This window comes from Podarcis cretensis (genome assembly GCF_951804945.1).
Source record: "Podarcis cretensis genome assembly, chromosome: 12".
Classification (NCBI taxonomy): Eukaryota; Metazoa; Chordata; class Lepidosauria; order Squamata; family Lacertidae; genus Podarcis; species Podarcis cretensis.
In genome coordinates, this window is record NC_137181.1 from 35,939,713 (window position 1) to 35,964,677 (window position 24,965).

The window sequence follows — 24,965 nt, forward strand, 5'->3', positions numbered from 1 at the left end:
TTTGCTTCAGGATGAGAACAGAAATTGCGTGGCGGTGGCAGCAGGAGGCCCCATTAGCTAAAGTGGTACCTCAGGTTAAGAACAGTTTCAGGTTAAGAACGGACCTCCACTGTAAAGAACGGTACCACTGTAAATGCAATTTGTCTCAAATTTTACCCCTGAAAAAGAGGGTTTGTCCTGGAAAAAGAGGACACATGGCAACCTTAGAAGGGCTCTGCCAACTGCATATATTGCTGTTAACACCAGGGAGAGACTTCCTTTTTAAAGCCCTTTATATTTGTTTTAGTTGTGAGCTGGAGAAAGTGACTGAAGTGTGTAATGGGCAAGTCAGAGGCTATGCAGTGACCTAGGACTAGGTATGTAATCTCCCTTGCCTACTCGCCTACCACCTCTGCAATCCCTGTAACAGGCCTCAAAACAAAATTTAAAAATTCCTTCCAGTTGTTACCGGAAAAATCTGAGGGCTCCCTTGGACAAAAAGAAAAGACACCAACCAGAGTAAATTGGAGCAAATCAGCAGCCTATAGGCTTGGCCTTTATTGACTGTTGCAACAGGGTGCTCCCCTCACTTGCAGGTGAGAGGAAAGACACAGAAAAATGGTGTGCAAGACCTTATAAAGACTTTTGAAATTCCCCTCCTCTAGGTCAAGCCCACCCCCAGAAACATCATGCATACATTACAGAAAGGAGGGGTTGAGGGACGAGTTGCGGTGGTAACCTGAGTGTCCTGTCACCTGGCTGGTTCCCTTCTCTCCCCCTCCCCATGAGTCACTTCCAGGAGACAAAGGGGAGTTGGCAGTTTCCTGCCCCCTGAGGGAAGATCTGATCATTGTCCTTTGTTTCAGTCCATGCTGAATCCACTCCCATATGCAAGCTCTTTGTGATCTTGATTGTCTTCTGTCTAGGACCATCAGGGTTGGCATAGCAACTGGGCAGGGCTCCTGTGGATGTGCTGGGATGGTGAAGGGATTATGGCTGCCCTGTATCAAACCTTCCCCATTTTGTAGTCCTTCCTTCATGGAGTAAAATAAAAGTGGAACAGTGCAAAACCGATGTATGGTTGATTTTCTATGAATTTATAACAGAAGCATAGCGTATGTAGTGTATGAAGTTTGTACAAACTGAATGATTGGGGTGGGGGGTTCCTGCTACACAGTAAGTAGCACCTTAGAGACCAGCTAAGTTTGTTATTGGTATGAGCTTTCATGTGCATACACACTTCTTCAGATGCCACAGGCCTATTCTGCTGTCTGGCATGCCTGCACATGTTGACTTGTGAGCAGCATGCATTGCCCAAGCAGTCACAATATGCTGAATTATATATACTTTTTTTAAAATTAGGAATCATCTCTTTCCCATCCTCCCACACTCTTAAGACTGATACCAGTACAGACTTTATAAGTTTTAACACCAAACCATCACCTTTCTCCTCATTCCTCTTTCCTTAACATCCAGCCTTGTGATGAGTTCTGGACAAAAAAAGCTAGTCTACTATTTTGATTGGCCTAATTACTTCACAAATTATGCATGCATGAGGGAAGTTTGGGTTTGGGTTTCTAAAATAGCAGCTCCCTGATACCACCCAGGAAACTCCTTTTGTAAGTGAGAAGAGTTTCAAAAGCAGTTTGTGTTATATTATAGTGAGTGCTCTTCAAAGAGTGGGGAAAATTCCATTGGGATATGCCTAAAATAAGGCTGAAATCATATACATATTTAATTGGGTGTTAATTCAGTGGGACGGAATTGGATTGCAGTTAGAATCCTAAGGTCTTATGTTAGCAAAAGAGGTGGTTGGGTTTATAAGTCAAAAGACTCACAATGAACTTGATGGAATTGGAGTACCAAATACATCGCCCCTGTCTCATATACCTGCTGCAGAGGATAAGATTAACTCTGCCCTTAGTCATAGCACAACCCAGCAGCACATTTATTGGCAACCTATACTATAACAAGATTATCAAGCAGACAGTGAGGCATAATAATTGGACAAACAGGCCAAATGACAGGCACAACGTGGGAGTCCTCTAGTTGACAAAAACTGCCAATATAATTAATATTCATGTAATATACTATTTATTTAAGTAAATTAGTATTTATCGGTAAGGGGGGGAAGCCTATTAGGCATTTAAAACGAAACTAGGCATGGGTTGAAAGCAAAAATGCAAACTTTCGGATTGCAACGAGTAAAAACTTCTGATGAAACGTCAGATCAGACATACACGGTCCATCATGACTGATATTACTGATGTTTAGTTTTAGATCCCAGACTTTCCCTCCGTATTCGGTGCTCCCCCCCCCCCCGCACCTTCCCCGAAGTAGCCGGAAGTGAAGTCCGCATGCGCCTCGACCGCGCTGGTCTTCCTATGTACAACGCAGTAAGCGGAGGCTGGCGTCCGGCGGGCGGAGCTTAACCGGGGCGTTTGCCGTGCGCGCGGAGAGCTCCGGCGGAGCGTGCGGGGTTGCATGGTAACCCCCGTTGAGGATCGGAGAGCGTGATCTGGGTGAGAAGGAGATCGCGGGCCGGAAGGGCGGACGCGCTTGCCTATATGGCTTAGGTGGGCTGGAGAGCATAAAATGCTGATGGACATTTGCCCATGGCCCTTGGGCAGCCCTGCGTGTTCAGCCAGCTGTGCTTGCAAGGTAAGATCCGATGTTTGTTTCCTTTGAGGTGACGCGTTCCAGGCAAAACCTCATGCTTCTTTCGCAATGGCAACTTCCCCTCGTTAAAGAGAGGCTGTTGTGTTCCGGCTCTCCTGTCCCGAATCCCTAAATTCTCCTGTGCCTTCAGAAATCCCCTCCGCGCCATTTCTCTCTTTTTTCAGCTTACTGTTTGTAGGCTGCAAAACCGAGCAAGGTTCTTTTTTAGACCGACTTCCTGCCGATGGTAGACTTACACTTAACTGAATCGTTATGTTTCGTTTGGCTATCCCTTTCATGATTATTTTAATCTGTTACACTCAAAGACTTGGCCAAGTCAATGCCCGAGACTAATAGCGCAATCCTTTATAGATATTTACTTGGAAGTAAGCCCAATTGAGCTCCGATGTGTCTTCTACTAAGTAGACATACTGTATATGGGATCGCACTCTTTCCAGCACAAGATAGGTGTACACTGCCTGGTGTAAAAATACACAAGCTTCTGTGTTACATGGAACTCTTTATTCAGATTTATTGCAACTCCGGAGTTTGGAGTACAGTAGTGCTGCATAAATGTTGCTACGCGAATGAAACACTGTTTTTGAGAGAGTCTTCCAGTATGACCTAGGAAGTGGTTGATGTAGCCCATCTGCCTTACTTTTTATCTATATGTATTCATTTGGTATAGATCAGGCAGCTCTGCTTTGTTGTCTATGGATGGATAGCGAGTATCTAAGTAATCATTCTCTCCCCAGTTCATAAATCATAATGGTTTGGAATTGCTTTCCTCCTTTTCAATGCAATGTTTACTTTGTAGCAAAAATGGTAAATTTGCCTGATGAAGAGCTTTGTGTAACTTTGAACCTTACGTCTCCTACAGAGCCAGGCCCATTAAAAAAATAATAAAGCCTGCTAAACAAAGCACACAAAAAAATATAAGAGGTATTACAAAATAATTGTTTATTATTAGAAATTGAGGTTTAAGCAGAATGTGGATTAAGCTAGGATTCATTTTTCACATGCATAGATGTGACCTAGAGGTAACAGCCCAAATACTAAATGGGGTGAGTGGGTTAGTCATTTATTATACTGTATTGTAAATGATTAATAATTTCAAATTTGAACTTTCAGTATTTTGTGGTTTTAGGGATTAACTATGAAATTTTATTATTTTATCTTGCATAATATTTTCTCAATTATATCTAAATTTCTAGTGGTAACAACCTAAATAAACTCTCACCTTTTCTTCTCTTGAAAGATTCCCCATCATCTAAATGGCTGCCAGTTGAGCTTTTTGCTCTGATAACTAAAGAAAGCATCAGACTAGCTAATGTAAGTTAACTTATACTGCCTTTAGCATTTTTGACTTGCAGTCTGTTGATCAGTTCTGGTCTACTCCAGTTCAAATGATAGTTTTATTAAAGCAAATAAACTGTAAATTATATTTATCTCCAAAATGCACCTGTTTTGTGATTTTGATAATATGCCATTTTTATTTGTTAGTTTTAATTAAATAATGGATTAATCTGATAAGGCACATTATTAATTATAATATGTTTAGTTTATAAGAACCATGATAAGACTTAAAACACAATCCTATACATTTAGACGATGTCTCACTTTGTCCAACGTTCTTGCTTTGCAGATTCTAATGTGTTTAGGACTGCGGCTTAAAAGTTACCTAGGAATGACAGTGCAATTCTGTGCATGCCTACATAGAAAAGTAAGTCCCATTGTTTTCTATGGGATGTGCTCTCATGGAGGTACACATAGTAGTGGTGGGGAACTTGTGGCCCTTCAGATGGAACTGGACTAACATTGGCCCCAGCACACATGACCAATAGTCAAGAATGATGGAAGTTTTAGTCCAGCAACATCTGGATGCCTATAGCTTTCCCACGGCGTGTATAGTGGCACTTACTTCTGAGTAGACATGTACAGGATTGCTCTCTCTCACTGTTTTCTGATGTGCTCCTAGTGCTTCATATACTCTGTCTTGGTCTTACAAGAACTGTGTAAAGTAGGCCATTGTTATTCCCATATTATAGATGTAGAGCTAAAGAAGTGAAGATACCAGACAAGTTCATGGTTGAACTCCAGGTTGCATCATGGACTTGCAACTCATGCTTTAAGGACTGCCCAGTGGCAAATCATAGGCTTTGTTTAATTTACGTGTCTCTGATGAATGGTGAAGTTAAATTTGGAAGTTGGTCATAATAAAGCTCATCTTACAAAGACTTAAGACTGATAATATTTTTTTAACATAATGTTTCAGGAATCAACCATGTCCGTTGGGAAAAGCTTACAGAATGATCTCTCCGGAAGGGTAACTCTGTTGTGAATTTTTATTTTTATTTTTTTTACTGCCATGAAAATACTGTGACTTGAGCCTTGGTTCCTTATGTTGACATTTTGGCCTGCTCAGAAATGTTTTTTGCATTTTCGAGAAAAAACGTGTCCCAGAAATTGAGCTTACTTCTGCTGGTGTTTGGTTTTATCTGGGGCATAATGTTACTGCGCTACACCTTTCAGCATCCAAGGCAGCAGAGCAGTGCTGAATTGCGTGAACAAATACTTGACTTAAGTAAAAGATATGTTAGAGCACTGGCAGAAGAAAACAAGAATATCATGAATGGTGGTAATGGAGTCTCGATGGCAGGATACGGTAAGGCATAATAAACTTTCTTTGAGGTCATGACTCTATTTAACTCTTAATTTTAGAATTATGAAATGCAATACCAAGCATACTTTCAAAAGTTCTTATTTATTTTGTAGAACTATTGTCTAATAATTAACAGGGAAACTGTTATGGAAACGATCATGGCTATGAAATCCCACATTCAGCTGAGGTTAAGAAATGCACAGTGTTTTATATCCTCAAGAAAAGTCATTGGTTTATTGAGGGTATTAGGATACACATAATATTCATTCGTATATGAATTATATATCCATATTTTGGAGTCCTAGAAAATGCCACACCTGGAAAGGTATCAAATTGGGGAAAAAAATTAGAATTGGCTAGGTATATAATTTTGAAAACTGTACACTGTAGAATACGGTGGTACCTTGGTTCTCGAACTTAATCTGTTCTTCCTGCACTCAAGTGGAAGCTGTGGAAGCCACGTTGGATGTTCAGCTTCCAAAAAACATTTGCAAACTGGAACACTTACTTCTGGGTTCATGGCGTTCGGGAGCCAATTTGTTTGGGAGCCAAGCTGTTCGGGACAAAGGTACCACTGTATCAGAATTAGAGAGCAGCTGGTAGAAATCAATGCATATGTTAAAACACAAGTCATTCTTTTTATATGCTATGCACAATATTTCCTAGAACTCACTACCAGTGGTGTGGATAAACAACAAGAAGAAAAAAACAAAGAGAGATGGCTAGTTCTGTGCCAGCTGGACTGAATGAAATGAGAAAGAATAAGAAATCCATTCTCTGTGTTACTGTTTCTGTAGAAAAAACCTAGAATAAATAAATAAATAAATAAATAAATAAATAAATAAATAATCAATATAACCAGATATATTATTCAATGCCTAAATGCACTAATTGGAAAGGGGTAGGTCTAGGACCAATAAAACAAAAATTTGTTGTGGGGGGACTTGCATCTCCCTTTGTAATTCCTGTTCTTCAGCTATTTTGGCACAGTAAATCACTGAGCCTCTTGGGCTTACCGATCAGAAGGTCGGCGGTTCGAATCCCCGTGATGGAGTGAGCTCCCGTTGCTCTGTCCCAGCTCCTGCCAACCTAGCAGTTCAAAAGCAGCCTGTGCAAGTAGATAAATAGGTACCGCTGCGGTGGGAAGGTAAACAGCGTTTCTGTGCGCTGTGGTTTCTGTCATGGTGTCCTGTTTCACCAGAAGCGGTTTAGTCATGCTGGCCACATCAGCCAGAAAGCTGTCTGTGGACAAACGCCGGCTCCCTCGGCCTGAAAGCGAGATGAGCACTGCAACCCCATAGTTGCCCTTCACTGGATTTGACTGTCCAGGGGTCCTTTACCTTTAGTATGAGCACCTATGCTTCTTTTACTATCAATAGTTCCACTGTGGAGTGCAAAATAGACAGGATTCCTTTCTGTGTTTCTGTTTTTTCTCTAGCTGATCTAAAACGAACGATCGCAGTTCTTCTAGATGACATCTTGCAACGCTTGGTCAAACTGGAAAACAAAGTTGATTACATGGTTGTAAATGGCTCAGCAACAAATACTACAAATGGGAACTTGATGCCAGCAACTACAAGCAAACGGGTAAACAAAGTGATTCTGACTGGTGTCTAGTTCTGTTACAATAGGGAAAAAAACACAAACCAATGGTTGGCATGGAGGTCTGCATCCTGTTGCAACAGGAAACGCTGAATACAGTTCTAACTTCTTTTATATCAAGTTCTAAAACCTTTTAAAGATAGTTCTTTCATAAAACAACACTGTACAACATCTTATTTAAAAGAGATGCTGGAAACATAGCTAGTGTAGTAAGACAAGTAGATAATGTGTACATCCATATGTGAGGTTCTATGATAATCATGGAGATTATGATCATGAAAAAGAGGTAGATTTAATATCTAAATATCTATTTAAATATAAATCTAACATATCTTTGGAAATTTTAGCTTAATCTTGTGATCTGGTTTACTAATGCATAGCAATGAAGGATAATATGAGCCTTTAATATGAGTGCTGGAAATTTATGTATGTGTAAAGTATATTTTAACATCACCTTTGGCTGATTGATTTCTACAATTGATATCATGTTGTGGATAACATCCTAAAATGGTGATCCAAAGAATGTCTTTTATTTGCACTATCTGTGAAATAGCTAGAGAGAATGTATTAAAAATACTATTGTTTGTAAAAGCTTAAAAGGGCGACCTGCCCAAGTGCACACACACTTGCTACAGAATTAGGACGCTTAGATGATCAAAGATAATCTGTGATGGTACATAGCTGTTAACAATAAATAAATGTATGTATTTAGCAACTGAAGATAAAAACCTTAAGTGATAGAAGCCACACTTACCAGGTATTGAACACTGCTAGCTTTTCGTCCATTGTTTTTTTGGTGAATATTTGAGTATCCTACAGCCTATGATGAATGTAACACTAGCTCTTAAGTTACTCTTTTTAAAGAAAACGAAGAGTGACAAGCTGAATTTAGATGAAGAGAAGCAAGACACCTTGATACTGAAAAGATGAGCTAGAGGGGTACAGTCTCTCAGGCACTGCTGCTTTGCAATGGCCTTTTGAATGAGTGTTGGTTGTGAAACAGTAGTAAATCCTGGTGGATTTGAACCCGAGCTCTTCCACGGTGGACTTTAAATTGAGTGGGAGCAAAGGTGAACATTGCCTTATATCCATGTTAGCCTTATAGCAGAGAATTTGCAGCAAGAGTACACTATGTTACACAGTGTGCTTTTTGTATCCTAAATTATAAAAATGAAGTGCCAGTCTTGAGTTTTTGCATCTATACGGAATGATCTCTAAAGGGTTTGTTTTGGTATTTTATGCTTAAAATATGCTGTGTAGGTTTTTTTGTTTTTTTTTAAAGAACTTTTATTTAAAGGGAGAACAAGATTTGCGGTGCTAGATTATATACCGTCCTGAATTATTATCTCTGCAGATGATTATAGCATCTGGATAGAATAAAATAAATAAAGTGAAATATATGGTCAAAGGTTTTGAGTGTCCAGTAAGTTCTTATCCTCAGTAGGAGTGTATTCATGATTTTGTACAAAATGAAAATCTGTGGTTGCTTTCTACATGTTTTAAACGGCTTTCCTTTTAACTGTCACATATCACAGGCTAGACTTGATAAATAAAAACACTAATGGTATATTCTATTCTACTCAGAAGTAAACCTAGGAATAATCCTTGCTAAACTCAGCGAGGCTAGCTTTGGAGTACAGTGGTACCTCGGGTTACATATGCTTTAGGTTACATACGCTTCAGGTTACAGACTCCGCTAACCCAGAAATAGTGCTTCAGGTTAAGAACTTTGCTTCAGGATGAGAACAGAAATCATGCTCCGGCGGCGCAGCAGCAGCAGGAGGCCCCATTAGCTAAAGTGGTGCTTCAGGTTAAGAACAGTTTCAGGTTAAGTACGGACCTCCGGAATGAATTAAGTACTTAACCCGAGGTACCACTGTATACATTTCACAGGATTATATCATAAGGCTACATTCCTGAGCACATACATTTCTAAGCCTCCTGAAACTTTTTTTGGTCAGTAAATTTAACTGGGACTTGATTCAAAGTACATTTTCACAAGCTACGGGACAGTCTATCCCTTAACATGAGGATAAGGGAACATACAAGAATCCTTGGGTTACATTATGTAATGAGTCTACCCATTTATCTACCGCCTTTGAAAGTTTGATGCAGAATTTCTTTTTGCTGTGTGACATTCTCCACTAGTCATATACAGGAGCAGACCTGACGGATCAAGGCCAAACGCCCATCTAGTCTAGAATTCTTTTCTCATATTGCTCAGCCAGATGCCTATGGAAAGTCTGTAAGGAGGTTTTGAGTGCCATTGTACTGTTTCCCACTAGTGATTCTGAAAGTATGCTATACAACATTGGATGTAGATCATAGCCATCATAGCTAGTAGCCATTTGAAGCTTTATTCTTCATGAATTTGTCTAATTCTCCAAGTTAGTGGCTGTTACTACATATTGTGGGGTGAATTCTGTAGTTTATGCAGGGGATGAAGAAGCACTTTATTTCATCTGTCCTAAATCTTGCAGCATTCAGCTACATTAAATAATAATAACAATAATAATAAATACTGGGCTGCTTCCAACAGAATATTAATAATAAAAAAGCGACAACATCAAACATAAAAACTGCCCTAAACAGGGCTGCCTTCAGATGTCTTCTAAAAGTCAGATAGTTGTTTATTTCCTTGACATCTGACAGGAGGGTGGTCCACAGGGCGGGCGCCACCACCGAGAAGGCCCTCTGCCTGGTTCCCTGTAACCTCACATCTCACAGGGAGGGAACCGCTAGAAGGCCCTCGGAGCTGGACCTCAGTGTCCAGGATGAAAGATGGGGTGGAGATGCCCCTTCAGGTATACTGGGCCGAGGCCTATTATGAGAGAGGGGTTGAACTGGAAGTTAAGAGAACTGTGTGCAAAATAAATACAACACTTTTGTTAAAGTTTTTCACACAACAACTCTCACACTTGAGGAGGCGAGCTCCTTTTTACTTTAAAAGCAGCTTGTCTTTTCTCCTGGATATGTTACAGAGAAACCTAAACTAATGTTTTGGTTCCGTGTTCTTTCTCTAGCTTTATTTTTTTTTGGGGGGGGGGAGGCAATATTACTTGTGTATTAATGAATTGTATGGAGAGCTTAATATAAAAGGTGAAATATCAAAATAATCAAGAGCCACGTCTTCTGCTGTTAGTCTCAACAAATGTAAATAATGAGACATTACTAAATGTTTATAGCGGGACATCGTCACCAGCTCTGCTCCTAGACCTGATCTGGAGTGAAGAATGCTTTCAGGGAGGGCAAGGACAGCCTCAACCAACACTGCCAGTGGCCAGGCAGGAGGGGAACTCCACCCCGGTCCCCTGTGATAATTTTCCTTGCAATCAAGCCAGAGGACACTTTAGTTAAAAATCCCTCACAAAATGGCTACAAGGTTTTTTAGGCTGCAGGGCTTTCTTTCTTTCTCTTTCTTTCTTTCTTTCTTTCTTTCTTTTTCTTTCTCTCTCTCTCTCCAGTGCATAAGGGTGGTAGCAGCTACCTGGAGACACAAGAGGTTGCAAGGCTGAGGGTGTTGCCACCAGATCCCTGGGGTCCAAAAACCATGAGTGAGGGCAGCGAGCTGAGTTCAGATTCCGTTCCTCACGTCCAAGTGTTTTGCTGTTACCATGAGAGTTTAAAATTCCAAGTCTGCAGCACAACTGAAGTGGTGTGTGTTATGTACTAAAGTTCTCACCCTGGGCCAGCAGGGGGATACTGTAGATAGTTCAGGTCCACATATGCAAATAAGGGATCGAAAGTGACATTCAGTGATTGGATAGTTACAGAAAATAGTTGCTGTTGCGTTCTAGTGGAGCTCTATATAAGCAGGCTGGCTGAACCCTTCAGTTCAGTTCTGGCCTGTGAATAAACAAGAGCTGTTTGAAGAATCACTGTGTCGTCTGATATGTTCACCCACAACTTAACAGTGTGAGCCATCTTTTAAAATGGATTAAAACACTCTCTGTGTGTATTGATGTAAAAATTGGGGTTTGGCTTTTGCTGCCCCAACTCCCCATGGGATTCCATGGGTCCCCTAAGTCCATGATGGGTCAGAGAAGAATGGATGGAGGCAGGATCCAGCGGAAAGCAAGGCAGATACTTGGTTTTCTGTTGCAATAGAGTTCCCTTCCCCTCCTTCCATGGAGGGAGAGACCCTGAACAAAACTGTGCAGGAACCTTTTGACATTGCCCAACCCACTTAGCCAAAGAGCACCCCAAAATCATCACACATACATCATAGGAGGTGGGTCTACAGCAGAAATCCGGTCCGCCAGGATACCTAAGAATGGTCCCTGATTGCATTGCCTGGGCAATGCTTTTGTGATCACTATTACTTGACCTGAATCCAGGTCACAGGCTCGCCCTATTCATACACAAAGACGCTCTTAAAACAGGATTTGTCAGGATTTGTAAGCGGGGAGTGGGGGGGGGGGGAGAAAACGGGAAGGCTTTCCCCATTTGCCTCCTTTAACCGCAGAGGAATACAGTATTTGAGGTCAAAATGGCTTCAGGATTGTTCTCAAGACACATGGTTTATATATTCAGATACGTGTGCATTTATGAATATTTAGATTTGGGGCCTTAGGATTGCATATAATAATATTAAACTGGGTTAAGTTCGAACTATCGAGGGGGAGTTAGCGAGGCGTGAGTTCTCACCCCGCCAGCAAAAAGCAAAAGCCGCCTCCGAAAGGCGCGCTTAGAACCGTCGCTTAGAGACCCAACAAACGGCGAGGGTTGGCGAAGCAGCCGCCTCTCCCGGTGGCGGGGAAGGGAAAGGGAAGGGCCGCCTCTTTGTCTCCCGCGAGGCCCTTCAGTCCTCGCCGCCGCGTGTCTCCCTCTTTCGGTAGGGAAATCCGGCCGCGGGGACGGCTCACCCCGGCCATGGAGCGGCTGACTTTGCAACCGGGGGCCGCCGCGGCCATAGACGAATACCTGGAATACAAGAGGTGAGCGGGACCGGGGGGGGCGAAAGGCCGCCGGGGGGGGGGGAAGGAGGGGATCGCTTGCGGCGATCGCCACTGCGTAGGTAGCGGGCCGAGGGGACGGGACGCTCCGCTCAGGTCTTCTCCACTTTTTGCTGGGGCTCGAAGTCTTTTCGCTCGGAAAACCCAAAACTCACGAGGGGCCCTCTGAGCATGTGCAAAGGGCATGTCCTTCACCCCGAGCAACCTAAAGCACCGTCTTTCCACACAGATCCTGGCAACCTGCCTTCTTCACTACTAAGCGTCATACTCCTGAGCGATGCGCCGGCTAGGCATGGTTTTATTGTTTTATCTCTTTGTAAGACGCTTTGAGGTTTTTTCTTTCCCCCCACAATCAATCAGCGAGCAAAACACATAAGAGAGCTGTCCGTGGGGCACCAGTCTTGCTTTTTAACAAGGTGGGTGTCTTTAACAGGGCTAGCCTCTGATTGTTAAGAATTGGAAAGAATATTTAATCCATCCGAATCTAATTGTGGTGAGTTGAAATCGATTATAGGTCTTAGTTTAAGGTGTGAGTGACTAGGTCCTAGGATATGAAGTCGTATGGTATACATGTTTAAACTTTATGATTTATAGTCTTTTTAAAGAATGAAGCCCTCAACGGCTTCCTCCAGTTAGAGGCAGTTAAATGGGAATGTTCCATGAAATATGCTGAGGATCGTAGCACTGTTTCGATGTTGGGACATAGATATCAGCAGAAATAGAACACCCCGCAAACATTTTCTAGTCTAGGCTTTCCAAAATTGTCTCTTCACTTTCTCCTGTCTCCCAAGCCACAGCCATTTCAACAGTCTTCATTTTTGTATGTGTGTTATCAGAACATTGATGTTTGTAATTAAGCATGCAATGCTTCTTCGTAGAATTGTAGGCGAAGATGATGGAGGGAAACTTTTTACTCCGGAAGAATATGAAAAGTACAAGAAAAAAATGTTACCCATACGGTTACAAAACAGACTGTTTGTGAGCTGGAGATCACCAACTGGCATGGACTGCAAACTTGTGGGCCCCGAAACCCCATGTTTTTGTACTCACAGGTGAGGCATTCTGTGCCCTACATAGACATTTCATGTTCAATGGAAGTATTTTTTTGCTGTGCAGTTAGCTTGAGAACTTATGGCTTGCAAAGCTTTAGGAAGCATTTATTTTTATTTCTTAAATTACTGTACCGCCTTTCATCACAGGGCGGTTTAGAATATTTCTTAGATCAGGAAAATTGTTTCATAATATTCCATATAAATTATAAAGGCATCAAAAATGGAAAAGAAAGAGCACCTTCAGGTTGAGTTTCAAGTACCTTGGGATGACATTCAAAGGTAAATTCCAAATAATTTGAATGGTAGGTTCCCTGGTCAGGTCTACAGATTTAAGCGTCTAAATATTTTACTGGGATTTCCCCTCTGCCATGGTCCACATAATGCTAAGCTATAGTTTATAGACAATTGCTTACTAAATGATGGTTTAACACGAACGTCCAGCCCAGCACCTTAACCATGGTTTATTAACCACAAACAAACCATGCTTGTAAGCCACAGTTTGTTATTGGTTTATAAACCTTGGTTAGCATTCCCGATGGCTTTAACATTACAATGCGCCTTCATTTCCCCCCTGGCACATGTAATGTTCAGACTTATTTCAGTCATGGCTTTGAAGAAGCAGCAGTAATTTTTCTCGGCAAGACTAGCACACAGTAAAAGACTGACTCACTACCAGAGAAATTTTCTATGTGCCAGAAGATTCGAGAGAGAGGCTGGGTTGGTGGCAACCTCAGTCAAGTGGTTTATTGAACCTGGTCCCATTCATAAAAGATTGGGACATGATTGCTTAGAATAATATTTTTTAAATAGTTCAACTGTTGTCTGGGGACAGCCATTCCAGCAGTGGGAGAGCGGAGAAGCAGGGCTCACTCCATCAGTTCTGCTGCGACAGGCCCCCTCCATCAGGTCTCCCCATCCCTTCAACCATCATCTGGGAGCAGCCATTCCATCAGGCTGCCTCAGTGGGAGAGACAGGAAGCCGGGCTCATCGCATCTGCTTTGTTAGAGGCCCCACTCCATCTCCTGCCTCTGAACTGTGCCAGCTGCTCAATATAGGAACAGCCGTCTAGAAATTAATGCCTGAGTTTTATTTCCCTTTTTCCTCCTTGTCCTTTCCCACTTGTACAGTGTATTTAAAATAATAATAATAATAATAATAATAATAATAATAATAGTAGTATAAGAATTTAAGTAGGGCATGCCTTGTTTTGATTTCATGTATGCCGCTCTGGGTCTGCCTTTTTGCCTGAAGAGTAGGGTACAAATTCTCTAAATAAATGATAAATAAATAAAGCAAATGATCACTGAATAGTATGTTTACATTTCCCTTCCCCCAGGTATAAACAACACAAAACAGACTTTGAAGAGATCCCAAAGGAACGTCCTATTTCTTTACCCTGTCGGGTGGGCCATTGCCCATGCAAATCTTATAACTTCATTCCTCTCAATGGGACTCAGCCCATCCGCTGTAGATGTAAGCACTTTGCTGATCAGCACAGTGCGGCACCTGGGTTTCCATGCAACACATGTAAGTGAGTTTTGGATAAATAAGCATGTCATATGTACCGGTAAGTGTAGCAGCTTTTCATTACACAGATATGTCCCTTGAGGCATTGTGTGATACTATAACCATGTATATTTGTAGGTGCGGAGAGTACTAATGAAAATGTTCCGGCTTCTGTAACTAGAAAACTCATATTCAGCATGCAAGCTCAACATTGTATTTCACATTCCAAATCTGGTTAATTTGCATACTATTAAACCATTTCCTGATTGATACTACTTCCGTATCTGGGAGTCTGAACATGGGCTTTTTGAAGGATACTTTTCCTACCACTGGCAGCTTTCTGTATAAGTAGAGTCTATCTGCACATTATTGTTTAAATATGTTTCATTGTACTGGTTGACTAAATAGTATTTATGATCTCAAAATATTGTAGGCCTTAGTTTTACGCCATGTCTGCCCTGGACATACAATAATACACTTACGCATCCTATTAAGCTGTTTCCAGCTGTAGCAATTGTTTGTGTAGTTGGTGCTACAGAGAGGAAATGCTCAAACAAAACTACCACTGAGTGAAAGGGAGTCAAATATTTTGGTCTATCTGATGCTGTCTTAAAAATGTTTTGAATTAGGTTCCAAATGTTCAGGGTTTCACAGTTGCTTTACTTGTGGATGTGGGCAGCCAACATATGCTCATGAAACAGTAGTGGAAACAAAAGAGGAACGCTTAACCCAAGGAAAACCAGTGGGGCAAGATGTCCCATATGCCGCCATGGGAGGACTAACTGGCTTTAGTTCACTAGCAGAAGGATACATGAGACTTGATGACAGTGGGATAGGTAAGAATTGGGGGACTTGAAATGAAAAATTGAATTTACATCTATCTGTTTTTTGTTTTATTGATAGTTCCAAAGTGTATCAGATAATTTAACCAGATTGCGATGTCTGTGTAGTTTTAAATTATAAATATAGGTGCAGAGGTACCAATCCGGTAGTCTGGTGCCCCACAGAATGAATGGTATGTTTTTCCTAGCAATGTGCAGTTGGAAAGACTAGGTCAGCACTGTGGGATTTGACCTGTGGTACCCCTCAAGCCTTGGCCTTACCGCCATGCAGTTTAACATTCATAAGAAACCATTGGAAGAGATAATCTGGAGCTTTGAAGTTGGGTGTGGCCAAACTGATGATTCCCAAATCTATGGGTAGTTTTTAACTAAATTTTACTCATTGGGAACCTCTTGACATTGATAGGCTTAATTTAGTTGTTTTAATTCATTTCAAATATCTGAGTAAAACTTGGGTGACTACCACTCTATATTTCTTGGCATTTCAACCCCATATCAGTTTGGAAGCTGGGGACAAATGATAAAGTAAAATAATAAATAACCTGAAACTGATTCCAAAGAAAACAAGTTCTCATGGGGGACTTGCTGTGTCTTTTTTGGGTAAAGTACTGTTTATCCTCTCGAAACAGGTACAGATCTATGGATTTCTCCTAGAGCCTACTGTGTCCTGGAAAAGCAGATAATGGCACTGATGAAGAGTGCATTTTTATCATGGGTAGACAAACTAAGGCCCGGGGGCCGGATCCAGCCCATTTGCCTTCTAAATCCAGCCCGCTGACCGTTCGGGAATCAGCGTGTTTTTACATGAGTAGAATGTGTCATTTTATTTAAAATGCGTCTCTGGGTTATTTGTGGGGCATAGGAATTTGTTCATTTTTTCCTTTCAAAATATAGTCCGGCGCCCCACAAGGTCTGAGGGACAGTGGACCAGCCCCCTGCTGAAAAAGTTTGCTGACCCCTGATTTTATCATTTGTATCTGTTGCAAGGGCTCTGACGCAGAGGGGGTCTTGTCATTCTTATCCACATTTTTGTAGCCTTGAGGATTGACTGTAGTACAGGGAGCTGTACCTGAAGATGACTTGGAAACTATAGCAGCAGGATGTTGCCCCCTTCTTCCTAAAGAAATACAAGGTTTGGAATCCCGGCCCATTTTGTAGCAACTATCATGACTGCCCTTGCTCTTCCAGGCTTAATGTGATTGGTGCTTTCTTTTGAAACGCGGCACAGCCTGTGACCAAAATAGTAGAGCTCCTCCCTGCACAATTTATAACCCCCCCCCCCATTTCAAATGACCCCAGGGAGGAATTGCACATGAAACAATATAATAATTAAATGCTGAATACCACCACCAACAAAATAGGAAACATCAGCTGCAAATTAACAGGACATAGGCAGGCAGCAAGTGATAAAATCTGAGCCACGGGCATATTACACTTAGCTCCTTCCACAGCCAAAGTAACAAATCTAGTACACATCCATTTTCGTTATGCTTTTATCTATATTTTCAAATATTTGTTTTAATTTAATAACATGAGGTATAATTCTAAAATGATCAGTGCTTTTTTAATGAGACCAATAACTGGTCTTCCATTCAGGGTGCCATTTTAGATATCCGTGGTAAATCACCACATTTTTTTTTTCAAGACAGAGTTGGCTAACTTTGTTGGACTTGCTTCTTGATCATCTTACTGAATCAGAAACATTTTTAATTTGTTTTTCATCAGTGGCTGCAATTCTTCATGTTTCTTGTTAATTTGGATTTCTTCTCCCTAAACTGCTGGTTTCATTTTAAGGAGCACCTTCCATCGAGTTCCTAGAATCTCCTGTAACCAACATGGATCATCCCTTCCTAAAAGCATTGCAGGGACCTTCTAGTTCCACGCAAGGACGTCCCCAGTTAACAGATGGTAATGGAATTACTTTTCTTTCATTAAGTAGTCAATGTGTTGCCTGATTAAAATACCCCACCACTGCTTGTTCTTCTCCAGCCTCCATTAAAGTGGTACCTCGGGTTAAGCCAGTGTGGTGTAGTGGTTAAGAGTGGTAGTCTCGTAATCTGGGGAACCGGGTTTGGGTCTTCACTCCTCCACATGCAGCTGCTGGGTGATCTTGGGCCAGATACACTTCTTTGAAGTCTCTCAGCCCCACTCACCTCACAGAGTGTTTGTTGTGGGGGAGGAAGGGAAAGGAGAATGTTAGCCGCTTTGAAACTCCTTAGGGTAGGGATAAAGCGGGATATCAAATCCAAACTCTTCTTCTTCTTCTTAAGAACTTAATTCGTTCTGGAGGTCTGTTCTTAACCTGAAGCTGTTCTTAACCTGAAACACCACTTTAGCTAATGGGGCCTCCTGCTGCCGCTGCGCCACGGGAGCACGATTTCTGTTCTCATCCTGAAGCAAAGTTCTTAACCCGAGATACTATTTCTGGGTTAGCGTAGTCTGTAACCTGAAGCGTCTGTAACCTGAGGTACCACTGTATTCTCCCCTGCCACCTTCAGCATGCCAAGGTTTCCCAGGGCTGCCTCCGGTTGCCTCAGGCGGAAGAGATGGTGGGGAGCTTGCTGATCAGAAGGTCAGCGGTTCGAATCTGCCCAATGGGGTGAGCTGCCGTTACTCTGTCCCAGCTCCTGCCAACCTAGCAGTTCAAAAGCACACCAGTGCAAGTAGATAAATAGGTATCGCTGTGGCAGGAAGGTAAACAGCGTTTCTGTGTGCTCTGGCTTCCATCACAGTGTCCCGTTGTGCCAGAAGTGGTTTAGTCATGCTGGCCACATGACCCAGAAAGCTGTCGGTGGACAAACGCTGGCTCCCTCGGCCTGAAAGAGAGATGAGCGCCGCAACCCCATAGCCACCTTTGACTGAACTTAACTGTCCAGGGGGTCCTTTACCTTTACCTTTTTTACCTTACTATGTCTGGTGTTAAACTTGGGATACATTTTCTCATTGATGCTGTTCCTCTAAATAGGTATTTGAGGTGCTATAAATAGGTGCTTGAGGTGGGCTTGATGCATTTGCTAGTATGTTTTGGTTTGACGTACTAAGGATTGAACAATGAGGGCAAGTCAAAAGTAGGAATGAACCTTATTTACACATATTCTCTTGTCAAACAAGCTGATTCAAGATGGTAGTTATCTTTTCAATTTCACGTGCTGGCAAGTGTGATTACAGGAGAGATTAGAGGTGCTAAGCATGTTTATTTGGTTGTAAATTCAATTGATTTCAGTGAGCCTTGCTTTCCAGTAAGTATGCTTACGAAATTCTAATGAAATGAAATTTTAATACATTCTGATCTGAGAAGCTCTGGAAAAAGAGATGATATCCACTTGAGCCATACTCAGCAGAGAAGACCCCTTGATCTACTTGAGTATGAGTTACATTTGAAATTGCCCAGATACAATTCTAGAATTTATCTAATTAAAAATATGTTGCTTTTAAGGAGGTGCAAGTACAGCAATGCAAATTGCCTCTTTAAGAAGACCCGATGAAGATGACATGGCTTATTTTGAAAGACAGTATCAGGAACGGGTAAGCCATTGCATACGTAGTTTAAAGCAAAAGCATTTCTTTAAAGTTGAAGATAACCCGCTTTTGCTGAATGTGAGACATTTTTAATTTCTTTATAACTTTGTTAAAATATGTTAGGGCATTATATTGGTATCTCAGAATCAAATGTGGTTGTAGAGAAGGAAATATCAGGTTTCTCATAATTTATTAAGTGATAGAAATTTAAGCAGATAAACACCGCAAACTGGTCAAATGGATTTACCGAGAGCAATGGTTTCCTGTGGTAAGTTTGCTTAGGAGTGGCTTGTGGTGACGCTGAGGTGGGCTTTTTCCCTGGTGGCACTGGTATTGTGGCATAATTTCCCTGCTGAAATATGAGAGGCCTCCTCTGTCTTGGCATTCCACCAGCTTTTGAAGACATACCTGCTTACCCAAGCATTCACTTGATCTCTTGGCCAGAGCCTGTTGTTTTAATTGCTGTGCTGTTTTAAGGGGATTGTTTTATTGTATATTTTAATTATGGTGTATTTTTTTAAATAGTCTATATTTCTAACAATGTTGTGCAGTTACGTTTTCATGTTTTGTAAACCATCTGGGCATTAAGCAGCAAATGAATAAATTAATTATAGCAATAATGATTATTTTTTCCTTGTGCTCCCTCCATCTCCTATTGCAGTCTCAACATTACAGTGGACTCCCCGGGTTACATTACCTTCTGGTAATGTAACTTTTGGGTTTTGCCACACACACATGCGCAGAAGCGCTCTATTGCGCTGCGTGCGTGTGCAGAAACAGCGCCTCTAGATGCGGACTTTTTGGGGTACGTACGGACCCCCAGAACAAATTAAGTTCGTATCTGGTGGGTCCACTGTACTCCAATCTTGGTTTTGCTCTCTAGTGGCCAACTACTTCAACTGTGAAAAGAAGTGGTGAAAAGAAGGAAGAAACCAGAAAGTATATATAGCACACCAGAGTGGCTCACAATGAGAAATGGCATTAATGCTAATAGCGTAGAAAAGTGGCTGGATTTAGGTTGGCTGCAGCTAAGTACAGGCAATGTGAAATTTGGCAGGAAAATGAGCGTAGCTCACTCCTTGAAGCTGCTTTGTTTTATAATTGGCTAGGTCTTTAAGTCAAAAGAAGTTATTTTATAAGTGAATGTATTTTATTTTTTTCTTTTTTCTTTTTCATCACAGCTGAAGCAAGAAAAGGCTGCTGCAAAACAGAAAGGAAAGCGTCCAGTGACAAAAAATTCATGATAACCAATAAAACAAAAGAATACATTTTTTATTCATTGTGATTTATTAGTGTTTAGATAAGTTTTCTTTAATGAATTCACTATGTGAAGATTTTTCTATAAGATAATATGTGGTAGTACACCTATTTCTTTCTAGGCATGGAAGCAAAAATAATGTCATCCAGCTAGATAGAATATGCCAAGGACAATGGTTTTCTCACTCACATGTTAAGCATCAGCAAAACATGTTTGAATACAGAGATCAAATAATAAAATTATATCCCTGTTCTTTTAGCTGTTTGGAGCTTCTTTTCTTCTACATAAATTTACACCAGCCAAAGGGTGATTTGTTTTATTTCCTTTAAAGTTTTAAAATGTTATCATTATCTATTTCTAATAAAAATATCAAGCTACCAGTGATAAAAACTCTGGATTTGAAAGGACAGCATGGGGCGAAAATACTCATAAAATTAGGCTGTTAAGGTTTTGATTTTCATACTATGAAAGGAATTAACATTAACAATACAGTGAACAATAAGCAATCTGTCTGTATACTTTATTGAGCAAAACAGGATGAGATAATACTAAGAAGTGAGCTTGTTTGATAGCCACCTGCTGATACCTACAGGTTTATGACCAGTAATTAGAGGCTGAAGAAAACTAATTAGGTTTAACATAAAGCTATACAGCAGAAATGTTGACATACCAGATAGGTGGAGCCGAATTGTACACGTTCAATTTACTTGAAGCAAGTCCTACTTGGTTCAGTTAAACTTATACCTAACAGTACAATCCTTAACTACGTCTACTCAAAAGCATTCTTATTGGTGTTAGTATTATTTCAATTTGAATTCCCATTGGATTCAAGGTAAATGGAATTAGGCTTGCAGCCCAACTTCTTTTAGAACGACAGCCTGACAGTGTGATCCTAAACTGTTTATTTCAGAAGTAAATCTCATTGAGTGTGCTCACACTTGCCTCCTAGTAAGTGTGCTTAGGGGTGCACTGTTAGAAGCACTTCTATGAATTTGTTAATACAGTGGTACCTCGGTTCTCGAACTCACTGTGTTCTGGAAGTCTGTTTGACTTCCAAAACATTTGGAAACCAAGGCACGGCTTCTGATTGGCTGATTGGCCCCAGAAACAATGCCGGCACCCAAAATGAACGTTCGGCTTCCGAAAAACATTCACAAACCGGAACACTTCCGGGTTTGCGGTGTTTGGGAGCCAATTTGTTCATCAACGAAGCCGTTTGGGAACCAAGGTACCACTGTATAGTACAGTCATTATCAATCAGTGCCCTTCATAAAGTACATTTTATATTCTCTTTTACTCTGTAGCGCAGAACTCTTTTTAAGACAGGGCCATGTTCCAGTGGTGAGTGGGGACCAGAGGCAAAAGTGTGTAGAACAACAAATGTACATTTTACCTTTGTCCAGACTAGTTTTTACACTCACCCACACTCCTATCCTCCATCCACACCAGCAAGAGGCATTTTTCAGAGTTGAAAGACACATTCCAGCCAGGCAAAAAACACTGGGTACAAAATCGTGAGGGATGTGGCCAGAGGCAGACTTCGGTATTTCAAATTTCAGCAGTGGTCTGTGCAAGACCAAAAATCAGCACCTCCTGTATCTCACTTTCCGTTCTTCCCAATTTGACACATCATAGTTGCAACACCCCCTAGGCTCAGTGTAGAAGAAGAGGACCACATTTGGCCCTCAGGTCTGAGGTTCTCAACCCTCGCACTATACATCAGATATGGACATCCTATGCCTTCCAGATGTTGAGACTACAACTCCCACAACCCTAGACCATTGGCCATACTGGCTGGGGGTGATGGTGGTTGGAGTCTTAACAACAAACAAAGGGCTCAAAGTTCTCCAGTTCTGCTACAGATCCTTTTGACATGTGTGTGGTGGGGAAAGTCCTGTGGAACAGCGAATACATGGCCCAACCAAGTGTTGGACTTTGATTCAGAAGCTTTTGTTCAGAGAGAAACTACATAGTCCATGCATATGGATGGGAAGAAAGGAGGTTTTGCTACTTGCCCTTTCAAGGAGCGCAAGTCACGTTATGAGGAAAACCGCTTGAAAAGAACAAGTGAACAGCTACAAGGCGACCTCCCAGTAACCAGGCATAAGAAAGATCGGGTTGCAAACCTCTTTAGATTCTGCAAGCACATAGTTCAATTGCATGTCTCCCTAAAGACGCTGTGTACTGATCGTCCTGTGTTTCAGCTTTAATGGTGCGTCCCATAATCTTTCCACTCAGCGTGGCGATCCTTCGCATTCAAGTGTCAGATATCTGCCAATGCCTGCTGTTTGAGGGGATGGTCGGGCTTGGCAGCTCCTCCCCGGGACCTCCATTGGACCGCCTTTTATCCACACAACCCCTTCCATAGCGCCCAGCTACAGATACAAATAGGAGGAGTGTGTTAGGTTTCAGGTAGACCCACCCTGGGATTTGTTTGAACGACGGCGTAGCATCGCTGTTTGAAATCAAATATTGATTCAAGTGGTTTGTCCGCGCTTAACTCGGTATAGGGATCCGGCTCTCAAGGGGTAACTAAGAAAGTCTTAAAAAATGCATTTCTGAATTCGCATGTGTAGGAATTCAACATTTATTGCACCAGCCATGTCCCGCCCCCCCCCAGCAACTTAAGTGTTATTTATTAAGTTTATATATACCGCCTTTCCTTCTTGGATCTCAGGGCGGTTCACAACATAAAAAAGTCGCTTAAGTGCCTAGGATCGCAGCTAGATCATACGCGTGTTTGTTTCTCCAAAGTCGCTGCGTTCAGTACTGCTCCTCCTTTCCCTGCGCAAACTGAAACCTGGGGGAGTAAGTCCCGCTGAAATCAGCTGGGGTTCAATGCCGTCCAGCAGCACCGTCGAGCGCCCTGGCACTTTTAAATTATTATTACTATTTCTTTTGCGTCTCAACGCGCCTGTGCGTCAACAGGAGGCGCAGCGGGGCCTATGAAAGCGCGCAAGTCTTACGAAGCCCGCGCGGGTCCATCCTCCCAACTATCGTCGGCCGCCGCGTGGCTTGCAAAGGGTGCAAGTTTGCGCTTGCTGGTGCCTTGCGCGGAGGGTGTGTGTGTCTTTCTGTGACTTTTCCGCCGACTCCGCTTCTCGCTTAAGGTTCTGTGCCATTCATAAGAGTTGGTGCGCTCCTGGACGGACAGAGGGAGCAAGAGGAGGCGGCGTCTGAGGGCGACGCGTAAGTGGCGTCGAGCCTTAGCAAAATGGCGGGGCGTCTTCTTCCAAGGGCCAGATTATGGAAAGGCTTCCTCTGAGGGAAAAACTGGTCTATTACCGTGTGCTTCTGCTTTCCTTTGAATCTTAAATATGTGAGGGGTGGCTGGGTGTGTTTTGAGGCAGGTGGACGGCAGGTTTTTTTGCATTTATAGAGCGCTTTGCAGCCCCCCCCCACTTGAACTAATGTTTTATCTTCAAACCTGACGGCTCTCTTGAAAGAGAGGCCAGCCAATATTAACATCCTCGGGTTTCAGGGGCAGCGGCGGCGGGGGAGAGGCTAAAAGCCTTTTGTGGTGTATTCACACATGTGGTAAAACTTCGGTGTGGAGGAGACCTGACAGCTCACATTTTTACACATACCGTCCTTGCTTTATGTTGTAGGTTTAGGAATAGATTTAGGACATAGAAATTAATAAAATTATAGGATTATTATTTGGGGTGGGAAGGGAGAAATACAAGATGGAAAGGAATTATTGGGTCTTCTTCTTTGGTGATAACTCGTAGCCGAGTATGCTTTATCCATAAACACGGTTTTAACAATGAGTCCATAAGTGACCGTGGAGACCAATTCTGGGCCCACACGTCCTTCCACAGTGGGGACATTGGTTTGCGGGCAGGAATTGATCCCGGTGTGGGTTTGCCAAGCGTGCCTTCCTCTTAGCACGTTTCTCCCTTGCATCCTGAGTTCGAGTGTCTTCAAAGCCCACGACACCTTTGGTAAAGGCTGTTCTCCAATTGGAGTGCTTGCAGGCCTGTGTTTCCCAGTTGTCAGTGTTTATACTACATTTTTTAAGATTTGCCTTGAGAGAGTCTTTGAACCTCTTTTGTTGACCACCAGCATTATCAAAACAAAATAAAAAAATTCCTTCCAGTAGCACCTTAAAGACCAACTAAATTAGTTCTTGGTATGAGCTTTCGTGTGCATGCACACTTCTTCAGATACCAGCATTATGTTTTCCATTTTTAAGTTCGGAATAGAGTGGCCAAGTTAAGGCCATTAAGGGAAGAATAGGGAGCCATTAAGGGTCGTTAACAAGACAAGGGCCCTAGGTATGACCAGAGACTGGGGATTTGGAAAGTTGCCCTGGTAACTGCTCTGGGGAAGGCGCAAGGGGTTTCTGGGAAGAAGAAGGAGGAGGGGAAGGCTGGGATACATCTTTGAGGGAAGCTGCCTCTGGAAATGTGCACGCTGAAGGTGCAAATAGGCGAATAAACCCTATCTAGGGTTGCCATATTTCAGAAAGTGAAAATCCAGACCACGAAAGTTGTTGAGCTGCTTTATTGGGGTGGGGGCGCAAAGTTGTTGAGCTCAATCAGGAAAGAGATATTTGGTTCATGGTAGATAATCCATTGAAAGTGTCAATGCAGTCTGCTGGCAGCTGCAAAGAATACAAATTCCATGCTAGGGATTATTGGGAAATTCCATGGTAGGGATTATTCGCTGAAAATAGAACTGGCTGTATTGAAATACCCTATATATGTCCTTGACTGGAATATTGTGTACAGTTGCCATATACCGAAAGGATACTGTAAGGCTGGAAAATGGCAACCAAATTTATGGTGGGATTGGAACACCTTGCCTATGAGGAAAGGCTAAAGCAGCTGGCACTTTTTAGTTTAGAAGGTCGGTGTGTAAGGTGAGACATGATGTGAGGCTTCTAACGTTATGTACGGTGTGGAGAAAGTTGGTAGAACATAAGAACC

The 24,965-nt window shown here is 42.1% G+C and overlaps 3 protein-coding genes and 1 long non-coding RNA gene across 11 annotated transcripts in view; 3 read left to right on the plus strand and 1 right to left on the minus strand.

The window, feature by feature from the left end:
- Positions 1-2,370: 2,370 nt before the first annotated feature.
- Positions 2,371-8,309, plus strand: CCDC126 (coiled-coil domain containing 126). Of its 2 annotated transcripts, XM_079948107.1 has the most exons (4): positions 2,371-2,640; positions 3,896-3,969; positions 4,913-5,302; positions 6,738-8,309. In XM_079948107.1, exons 3-4 carry the CDS (start codon positions 5,065-5,067, stop codon positions 6,914-6,916), a joined length of 417 nt encoding a protein of 138 aa, XP_079804233.1. In that variant the 5' UTR covers positions 2,371-2,640; positions 3,896-3,969; positions 4,913-5,064; the 3' UTR covers positions 6,917-8,309. The 2 variants fall into 2 exon arrangements, with proteins under 2 accessions (XP_079804233.1, XP_079804234.1); XM_079948108.1 differs by lacking the exon at positions 3,896-3,969 and having other exon boundaries at positions 2,372-2,640.
- A 1,633-nt stretch (positions 8,310-9,942) lies between these two features.
- Positions 9,943-24,965, minus strand: part of LOC307199932 — a 121,368-nt gene continuing 106,345 nt past the window's right edge. Inside the window, exon 2 of the long non-coding RNA XR_013832270.1 lies at positions 9,943-11,222. This is a non-coding gene — a long non-coding RNA (uncharacterized lncRNA). The remainder of the gene's footprint in view (positions 11,223-24,965) is intronic.
- Positions 11,385-20,044, plus strand: FAM221A (family with sequence similarity 221 member A). Its single transcript, XM_079948088.1, has 7 exons — positions 11,385-11,838; positions 12,735-12,908; positions 14,246-14,436; positions 15,045-15,251; positions 17,052-17,165; positions 18,694-18,782; positions 19,958-20,044. The coding sequence occupies exons 1-7, from the start codon at positions 11,774-11,776 to the stop codon at positions 20,018-20,020; spliced, it is 903 nt and encodes a 300-aa protein (XP_079804214.1). The 5' UTR covers positions 11,385-11,773; the 3' UTR covers positions 20,021-20,044.
- Positions 22,447-24,965, plus strand: part of STK31 (serine/threonine kinase 31) — a 39,480-nt gene continuing 36,961 nt past the window's right edge. The window contains exon 1 of one of the 7 annotated variants that reach the window (XM_079947985.1): positions 22,447-22,562. Coding sequence is in view for 2 of the 7 variants with exons in the window: in XM_079947981.1 (XP_079804107.1) it covers positions 24,804-24,885 (82 nt within the window). In the remaining 5 variants the exon portion in view is untranslated. The other 6 variants (XM_079947983.1, XM_079947982.1, XM_079947984.1 and 3 more) reach the window with 6 other exon arrangements.